Consider the following 10145-nt stretch of genomic DNA (forward strand, 5'->3'; position numbering starts at 1 on the left):
GATTGCTGGTAAAGTTTCTTGGTGTCGTCAAACCCTGTCAAAGGCAGAGGTGATCAAAGACACAATAAGTTTACATGTTTTGAAAAGCACAGATCCTATTCATTTGTATGAAATATTTGATCAGTTACAAACACTAAAAAATAAAAATTTCACAAAGAATAACCTATTAATGGGAAGTTTGCAAAACGGGCTACGTTGGTCACTGAACCATAAATTTAATAAATCCAGATATTGATTTAGAATACATTAAGTAGTGATTGTAAATCCACACAATACCTAGATTAACAGATGTTTTTATACGTAATTTAAATATACACATCTACACGTTTATTCAGAGGAAAGTTTTGTCCCCAGTGAAAAATGAAATGAGAATTTGTAGACAGAAAACTCAGTTAAATCACTCCAGGTAACATTGTTTACTGCTTCTCCTGACAGTGCTGAATTGACAAAGAAAACCATGCATTTCCAGAGAGAGTCCATAAATCCAAAGGAAATGCAGCACTAAAGAGTCGTTTTCCTTTACTTAAATAGATTTAAATGTTGAAAACAAAATAGTGATAGCAATTGTGTTGAGGGCTTAGTCTCTGCTGTACCTGCTGTGACATTTGGTAATGACCGCTTTGAAAAAATATTTGAAATTGAGATCTAGCAATTTAATTTCAGGATCTACAGTAAGCTTGGAAGAAATCTCCCTCTCCAAATTGCTACCATCAACAAGGCACCTGTCCTCTTGGACTGTCAATGTAAAAGCCATCTCTTCTGAAACTGGTAAGCAGAATTCTGTGTATGTAGTTTTGGTCTCAAATTTTTATTTTGTAATCTTACTGCCTAGCCATACAGGTGTTCAATTCACATCACAAGAAAAATCAGTGACTATCAAAGTATTTATTTCTCTTAAAGTAAGGCACAAAGAAAATGTGCCTTGTCAAGTTCAAATGCAGAATAAATAGATGTGACCAGGGCAAGGCTGGATGAGAATACAGTTGCATTATCACCTGCTGACCGACAATCTGTATTTTCTGAGTGTTTGAGAGCCTAGACAACATTACTCCTGTTTTATATTCAGTGTTTGTTAGCTTTTATTCTGAAGACACATCTGTGGTAGTAACATAATTCTAGACGGAGTTCAATTCATTCAGACAAAAAAAAAAATCACACCTGCTTTGGCTTTTTTCCCCTGCGTTCTTTAATTGCCTCTGTAACCTAAAGCATTATACACCTTTTAAAGACTCAGGGCTACAGGTTTTGCAACCAGGATCATCTCATGGTGTAGCTGACCCAGAGCAGTGTTGCATCTACTTTCTGATCAATTACTTTCTCTATACTCCTCTCCCATTGCTGCAAGGACTAGTCAGAGCTGGGGGAGGCAGCAGAGTCCACATCTTCTGTGTCATGTTCATGTGGGGACACAGGTTGCCCACCTTTAACACGTTTCCACTTCATCCTTCTGTTTTGAAACCATACTTTGACCTGGGTGATAAAAAGGAAATAATTACTTATTGCCTCAATCTGAGCTGTATAAGCAGACCTGTGCATATATATGTGTATCAACAGACAGATATTTTGAGGGATTCTAGAAGAAAAGGTGAAAGGAACCTCACAAGTTTAAGTAATTCATTCCTCTAACAAAGGCAGGAACAATTCTTTCTGAACTGTTCCAAGCAGATGTTTCTCTCAGACCCACAAAGGTAGTACAAGTGCTTTGCCCAGAATCTGTCTTTATGTCAACTAGGCATGTCAGTCCAATGGGCACAGTGCATCTAATGACTTTTAACATTTAGTCCATCCAATCTAATGCTTCAGGAATTGTAATTTGCTTCACTTAATTGAGCAATTCCTCTATTGTCCACTAAGCTTTGATAAGGAAACTCTGACTGAGATCACCATGACAGAACAGAAATATCTCTCTCCATGGAACTCACCATTTTTGTCCTTCCTTATCACCTCAAAATACTACCTGATCCAAGAAGAATGCATGTATCAGACATATATCATTCTAATAATTTCCTGGTAATCACAGCCTAAGGTCATATCCATATTTCTTCTGTGAGCCTTGACATATCAGTATGTATTAATGAGTGCTGGTAAACAACAGCTCAGTAGACATCAGTTATTCCCAAATCTGTCTTCAGTTTAGAGAAACACAATTGCATTTATTAACTACCTACAGAAATTTGTAACAAATGTGTTTTAAAATAATGTGGAGGCTTTGCATTAAAATACCTCTGTGCCATTGCAAAAGCACACCCTTGAGTAATATATCTGGTTTTTAGCTTTAGGAAGAAGTTGTGGGGGAGGAAGAAGAATCTGGGGAGGCAGGGATTCGGGAAGTACTTGTCTCTCGGTGAGATCCAGGTTCACAGCTATCTCATATCTCCTGAGCCTTGTCAAGTAGTTATGATGGGCAAATTCAGCTTCCAGCTCCCGTAGCTGCTCCTTTGTGAAGGCTGTCCTTTCTTTCCGTGATTTGCTGCTTGTTTCTGCCTTGTTGCTTGAGTTCTGGTTTTCTAAGAGGCAAGCACACATGTTGTGTAATTTGCAGTTACATTGATCTGTGTGAACATGTGCATCGCAGAGGTCTGATATAAACTACTAACTGAAGTGCTCTGGAAGTTTTAAGAAGTTTGTCTTATGCCCCCTCAAGCTCAGCATGGCTTATCAGCGTTGTCAGTCTTGGGTTCAATGGGACAACAGTGGGACAGCTCAGAGTCAGGGAGGGGTGTGTTGTCAAACTGCAGAAGCTCGCGCCTGGGTCTGCAAGGTCAGAAATGAGCAGCTATGTGAAGGAAGCTGTCATTTCTTGCTATCATTGCATCAAAATAGTTTCCTTCCCCACATCTTTACTTTCTTTCCTTACATACGTGTTATCACTCTCCCTGATCTACCAAGCAACAGGCAGCAAAGCTAGCACTTTGTGTATATGATGTGTAATGTGTTCTGAGTACGTGGTGACAACCTCTGGCGCAGGGCGTAAGGTAAAGTCACTTAGTAAGCACCCTAAGCTAGCGTATGGCCTGGAAATATTGGGGGGGAGGAACATGCTAAAACAGGCAACACCAGAGAACCAGTGTTCTTTGAATTGGCACACGATACTACAGACTTTGAGCTTCTTCTAATCCTTGTTAAATGAAAACTACAAGGAGATCTGGTATCTCTGTGCATGATTGGCCTCAGTATCATCCTTGTCACTGTGCTGCCCTGAAAAACTATTTTACTCTTTGTGCACTTGGCTGCATTGTGGTCAAGAGTCATATTTCAAAGCCAAATTTCAAGTCATAGCCAAAGGGATGCTGCACAAATTATGCTAAAAAGCAAACACAAACTGACTTTGCTTGAGACCATGGCAGTTCTTTTTCCTCTCCTCTCCCCTCCCCTCCCATCTCCTTCCCTCCTCTCTTTTTCTCCTTCTCTTTTTCTTTCCCCTACCTCCCCCTCTATCTTTTCTTTCTTTTTTATCTTTTTCCTTCTCCCCCTTTTTTCTTCCCCCTTTTTTTCTCATGTTTTTAAAATTGGTGCTTGTGAAGAATGCTCCAAAATGCACTTGTTTCAGCGAGCAAAGCCCAAACTGCCAATCTTTCAGGGAGTCAGTTTTCACAAGTTCCTTGACTCTTTCACCCCTCTTGCTCCTGTGGTTGGCTAGATTCCCTGAACTGAAGACGCTAGTAGGTTTTTTGTTATGTTGAGGATTAATTACTTAATTTTTGTTTGTAACCAGTGTCCAAAGAAGTTCTGTGTGTCCTAGCACAATATTTCTGCATAGAAATTATATACAAAATGGTAGCAATGGGCATGACGTGCAGCATTATCTTCTAGATGTCTCTTTGGCTGCCAAAGTAACAAAGCTGGAAAAATCTGTCAGGTGTGGCTGTAGGCTTCATGATTGATCTGATCTTAGCTCTGTCCATCAGAAATAGAGAAATCAAACATAGCTCCCATTAGAGATAATGTGCACAGGGACCAGTGTATCACATGCTGCAGCTGTACTGTTCTCCATTTCAAGGAAATTATTCTTGTTTGTATCAACATTGTTCTTGCTACTTATACTTCAAAAATCCCAAAATAAAGTTGGGGAAAGTATGAAAACAAACCCCCAGAAGTTTCTCCCTGTGCTTTTGCCCATAGTTGTACAATCCCCTTCATTCTTATCTCTTACTGAACAAACACTCCATTACATGTTTCCCAGAGGCTAACAAATGTAACTGTTGAGAGAGTGGTGGGAAGTGGGTTTTGAAGTGTGGATCCCCTGCTGGGAACTTTGCCACCAGCTTCTGGGAGTCTTGGTCTCCAGGGCTTCCCCTTGGGTCTCTGCTCCCCTAGCAAACATGTCGAGGGGTGAAGTAGCTCTCCAATGCCAATAACACACTGCAGGAACTAAAGCCACCTCTGTCAAATTAACCTGGGATAAAAATAACTAATGCAACCTGAATTTATATGTGAGCTCACCACTTAGCACTGTGGATGTGAAGGACATCCTTTCTAAGGGGCAGTTTCACCAGTCTTCATCTCCAAAAAGAAATGTGAATAATTTTAAACAGCTAAGTATTTCTGGGAATAGAGCAGGATGTGTAGCTTGGATCCTGTCACCCAGGCTGTGTGCCACATGGTGTTGTAAAGAGACATATGGTTATTCACGGCTGGAGGTTTTGTGATATTCCAAAAGTGGAAATTGGGCCTAGTTGCTTCAGAGTTTTGACAACAGAACATGGAAAATGGCAAATGTGTGAAAGCACAAATTGGCTTGGAAAGATTTTCCTACTGTACTGCCAGTTTGGGGGGGTGGTGGTGGTGAATGCGGCTCAGGAATCACAGGAAGATCTGTGTCTCTATGATGAGGCATGCATACTTCCAAGAGCTCAACCAGTTTCATTGTGTGGTTGAACCGAACAGCTGCCTTTCCCCAGGGCTGGAGCAAAATATGTGTAGGAACACAAATGGTACATGTTCCTATGCCATAAATTTTCCAAAACAAAAACTGTGTCAGGCACTGCTACATACACGTGTGTATGAAGAGGCAATCCATTCCCTGCAAAACAATGGGCCAAATTCAGCATTTGGACCTGGTCAACAGAAGTTGTCTTTGCTTTGTGTTTAGAACCAGCATAACTGAATCAGAATCTGGTCTCATGAAGTAGTACTCACTCTCCCTCACTGGGCTGAACTGGTCTACTAACAATAGCCAGTAAACAATGCTTTGGAGGAAGGCACAAGGACTCTGCACTGTGCAGATACAGGATTTTGGTGGCACAGAGGGTACTTGTATTGCTCAGAGAGCAGCTTAGGCTCAGAAGTATGGGGATTGCTAACGCCTATATGTGGAGGGTCCTACCTGCTTGTTAGGTGTTTGTGGTGATCCACAGCCCAGATCAGTGCACCTGGTGTTTGTTATTCTGCAAACTACTGTTGATGTCTGCAATTCTTCCCTCAGTAGAAGAAAGTAAAATAAAAATACAAAGCATCTGCACAATGTTACTTTTTTTCCCCATACTAAAGACTTTGAAGGCATATTTATTCTAAGTGGTTAAATCAGGTAGTAAGACACTGATAGATTTTGCTATTATGGAACATAAAATTCTAAAAGCTATCAGGAACATTGGCCAAGTAAAGTGACCTCACAAATAGTGTATTCATTTGGCAGCTGATGATAAAGTATCCAGAAATTACTTCAATGTGCGCCTCATGGAATAATGCTCAATGGAGGGTGCATACGGAGGGCTATTATACATGATGTTCTGCACCCAGACCGCTTTATACTGATCAGGGACTTGCCTGTGCTTTGCTTTTCAGTCCTTCTCAGGTTATCTGCTGCTACCTGCTGCTATCTACTCTTACCTACTGCTTTTTATGCCACCATGATTGTAAATGGGAATCGCAAGCTTAGAAAATCCTCTTTACAGTTAGTGGCAAGATTGAGAAAGGTTGGCAGGTGGGAATTCAGATCAGCTTTACACATTTTAATACAAAGTTTTCCAGGATTCCTCAGTCAAGGACATTGTATGCCTAATGTTGTTAAGGGAGTCACTATGCACTGTTATCACATTCCTGTTTCTACTGCAACCTCACTAACATTCTGTATTGTTTCATTCACATAAAATAAAGCTGTCTGAATTCTATTATGTGTTATATTACTATTGTTGGAGATCTGGGGACTTCAAGTGCGTCATAACACAAGTACAATTTAGAACAGGTCAGACAGAAACTTTATTGAAATTGTATTTGAAAATGCTAATGGCTGTGGCTTGTGGATGGACAGCAGAGGCAGCTGTGAAAGCTAATACAAGGTTAACTTCTTTCTTCAGGTCATTTGGTGAGCCTGTGAAGTCAAGACTGAATATGGCATCCAAATAACTGAAGTCTGTAGAGGAAGGGAAGGGTGTGTATTTGTAATAGATGCCACTGCTGCTATCCATAACAAAGCCATTCTTTAAAGGTTTTTAATATATCCATGCTTCAAAGAAAGTTTTAAAGATTGACAAGCTTTTTAAATTATTTTTACACCATTCTGCTTATTTGTCTGAGAAACATGATTATTTTAGACTTTTCACAGAATACTCTGCAAAGAGCCATGTTCCCAGGTCTTCACTGTGTATCTTGTAGTAACTAGGGTCTTCTCAAGAACAAAAGGTTTTTGCACGCACTAGTACAAATCATGGTAATGCTGTATGAATATTGCAGGTAAAATTGTGATGGATAAGGCACCAACTAAAAGAAAATAGTTTATTTTGTAGGTTTTGTCTTCAAGTGATTTCAATATATTTTTCTTTACTGGCCCAATCTCTGAAGAGAAGGCTCTGGGTACCTAGATTTTTCTAAAGAAGTCAAGGAAAATTCTCAAGAGGAGAGAAAAGTCTTATGTTCCACTTAGAATAAACAATCAGTATGTGATATGTCCAGCTGCATTTCTGGAATTGCTGTACAAGTGAAGGAAATCACAATAAAATTGCTCAGAGACTTTCCTCTCATTTGTTTTATTTTGTCTGGGGACAGAAGGAAAGAAAAGCTTGCAGGAGGAATATCAAGTAATTCTATCTGCTGTCTGGTAAGCAAAGAAGGGAGTGAAATGAAAAGCCATGGAATTGCCTTTGGGATATGTTATTCTGTTTGCTAGAGTAACAACTTGTACAGACAGCAACAGTTGCTAGAAGGTAGGAAACACCATACCTTTCAGTGATGTCATTACCTACAGCTCCCCTGTAAGGAAAAGTATATAGGACAGCAGCAAGTATGAAAAGAAAATGTGAAGGGTGCTGGTAATAGAGAATAAAAGGAACATTTGTCTGCTACTTAAAACAGGGAGATGTGCTTTGGAATCAGTCTCTTTAAGGATATCCCTCCAATCTGACTATACTGAACTCTGCTGTTCACCTATGATTAGCAAATGTTTCAATAAAAGCGTTGTTCACTTTTAAATTTTTCATTTTAAACTTCTTTGCATTTTGGTTTTTGGGAAATTTTTTGCCCCAAAAGTGCTTTTTCAATAGAAATTAACTTAAATTCTACAAAGCTGGCTTTCTAAAGGAAAAACAGATAACCGAACGAAGTAAACTAGATTCTGGGCATAAAGAAGTTTGGAATATTAGTTATTTCATGTGTTCCCTGACAGGCTATTCATACTGGAAGAGAACAGAGATTAGGACTAATTGTGTGACAGAGAAAGCACAAATACAAGCTTGATGTTTAAATTGCAAAATTGAGAAATGAAAGTTGGATTAGAGGTGGCTCTTCTGTAGTCAACCTGTCAAACCAATAAATAAATAAATAAATATTTTTATAGCTGTGTTCTCTACCTGTAAAATGGGGATTCTGGAAAATATTCCCCACTTCATAGCAGTGCTCTGGGAAAAAGCACACTTTTCCAACATAAAATTTCCAACTAGCACAGGCAGCTCAAGATGAGGGATCTTTGCTCTTTGACTGCCATTCTTTTAGGCTTGGACAAATGGTAGGCATGCAATGTATAACTCCATATCATAGGACTTTCAGCTCAGTGTATAAATGCCATGTGATTCCTGTTTAGTTACAGCAAATGTGCATTGTGCTGGTGAGTAAAATGCCTGGTTCAGTAAACAAGATCTGCAGAAGTGAAGTACAAACACCAGAGGTCATCAAAGAATAAGCCATTTAGTTTCAGTGTTGTTATTGTGTAAGTTTCCCCAGTGAAGAATTACAAAATATTTTCCTCATCAGCTTTATTTCTTAATTCCTAATCTTACAGGTGCTCTCATTCTATAGCCTCTACTATCCCACAACCCTGATTTTATATCACCTACCTGAGTTTTCCTTTTTTCTTTTGGATGACTTTTTCTCAGTTTCATTTGTAGTATTTACTGGTACCTCATCATCTTCATTCATATCCACTGCTGCACTCACTAGATTTGGGCTGCTGCCTTCTGACTCCCCAGAACCCAAGGCCAGTCCTGGATTTAGTCGTCTTCTGGCCTCAGTTGGTGCAAAATGCCATTCAGAGTGTTGGAAAGAGGGGTGCTGCTCCACAAATGCCCGCTCCTCACGTGGGAAGCTATGGGGAGCAGTCACCAGGCAGGAGGTTGAGAAATCAGAGTACGTAGCAAAATCTGATTTTTGATGGAAGGAGAATGGTGCTGGTGGGTAGTGGTTCAGCCCTGAAGCTGTGGTGACATCCGCATGGGTGCTCCGCAGGCACCCCCAAAGTGGGGCAGGAGGTTGTGGACTGCGCATGCAGCTGCTGCTGGTGGGATCCATTTGCTTCCAATCCTGTCTGCACTCCAGTGTTCGTGACTGGTTATAGCTCAGGCTTCAAAATCAGAAGAGAAGCAGATGGGAAATCTTCCAAACTTTACAGAATGAATTTCCTCCCTAAACAACAGTTTGTTTGTGGGTTTTATGCTGTTGCAGATTTGTTACTTTGGGAACTCTTCTAAACATCTTCATTGTCCTGACTGGAAAACAGTAACCAGATCTATGCAGTGATTGCCCTGAATTGCTTCCCAAGGCCTGAAACTTGCTTCCTTGTGAAGTGCTGGCCATGAGTGAAACACTTTTTAAATACTGTGCTGGGGAGAGAGTGACAAGTTTGTGAAGTGAAATGTGAGAGAGGGGAGGGAGGGGTTAACGTACATACATACACTCAGGCCCTCCAACCAAAGCAAAGCAGGCAACTATTAATCATCCGAAACCTTATATGCACATCTAATGGGATTTGCAGATGGAGCCTTTTAAAGAAACAATGTCTGTATTTTTTTTTTTTTAAAAGGGAAAGAGTAGCACACAAAAAAGGCTTTAATGTTTCCCTGTAACACTATGAAGTTATTTTTATTACACTGTTAACAAAATACACCAAGTCTTGGATTTGGAAAAAGCTCTAACACAGAATTCAACAGACAACAAATTTCAAGAACTAAAGTGGGAAAGAAAAGTAAGAAAGGACTTCACTGATTATATATAATTTAAGGCCCAATCCTAAGTTTAAAAAAGCTGTTAAACCTGGCTTGTGCACACATGCAAGGTTTTGAGTGATTTTTGTTTGCTTTGTTAGCTTTGTAACCTGTATTTGCTGAGAGTTGGAGTTTGCTGCCAGTGGCAGTTATTCTTTCTGTATTCTACTTTCCAGGGAATTTTCAATATGCCACTCCTTCCTGCAAGGAAATCTCCTGCTTTTATGCCAATGGAAGACATGTTTTTCATCTTTTGTTGAAAGTTTTATAGTTTTTCTTAACAGAAAGCAGATTCTTAGACCCTAGAGCCATCACAGTTGAAAAGACATTAACAGGGAATCTGTTCTCAATCCCTTTTTCACAGAAGTGTGGCAGCTGGGAATGCCCAAAACTCTGCTATGCTAGGGTTACTGCAACTTCTTTCAAGGTTGTTCTCCATGTTTTTAACGACAATTTACGTGTGCATGTGTTTCATGTTTCCATAATCTGCTTGCAACCATTTGCAATACTTATTCCCATAGGTCTTGCTATATGTTTTGTGTGCATCTTTCCCTTCTCCCACCATTTGTGCTGGGTTTTGTGTTCTCTCATAGACAGAGATTTAGCAGATGGACACGGAGCCTTCATTTTTCATGGGGGCTTAAGTGATACTTTCATTTGGCTTCTGTATAATTCAGAATTGTAACATTTCAAGGAATCAAGGGAAAAAAAAGAAAAAGAAGAAAAAGGTGTACT

General features: G+C 39.8%; 1 protein-coding gene across 2 annotated transcripts; it reads right to left on the minus strand.

Annotated features, from left to right (window-relative positions):
* Positions 1-206: 206 nt before the first annotated feature.
* On the minus strand, positions 207-9067 carry MEOX1 (mesenchyme homeobox 1). 2 transcript variants are annotated; one of them, XM_075036961.1, is made up of 3 exons: positions 8268-9067; positions 2224-2507; positions 207-1470 (listed from the first exon to the last, which is right to left on the minus strand). In XM_075036961.1, exons 1-3 carry the CDS (start codon positions 8716-8718, stop codon positions 1348-1350), a joined length of 858 nt encoding a protein of 285 aa, XP_074893062.1. In that variant the 5' UTR covers positions 8719-9067; the 3' UTR covers positions 207-1347. The 2 variants fall into 2 exon arrangements, with proteins under 2 accessions (XP_074893062.1, XP_074893063.1); XM_075036962.1 differs by having other exon boundaries at positions 2335-2507; positions 8268-9039.
* Positions 9068-10145: the final 1078 nt, after the last annotated feature.

Source organism: Buteo buteo, chromosome 9, assembly GCF_964188355.1.
Source record: "Buteo buteo chromosome 9, bButBut1.hap1.1, whole genome shotgun sequence".
Taxonomy (NCBI): Eukaryota; Metazoa; Chordata; class Aves; order Accipitriformes; family Accipitridae; genus Buteo; species Buteo buteo.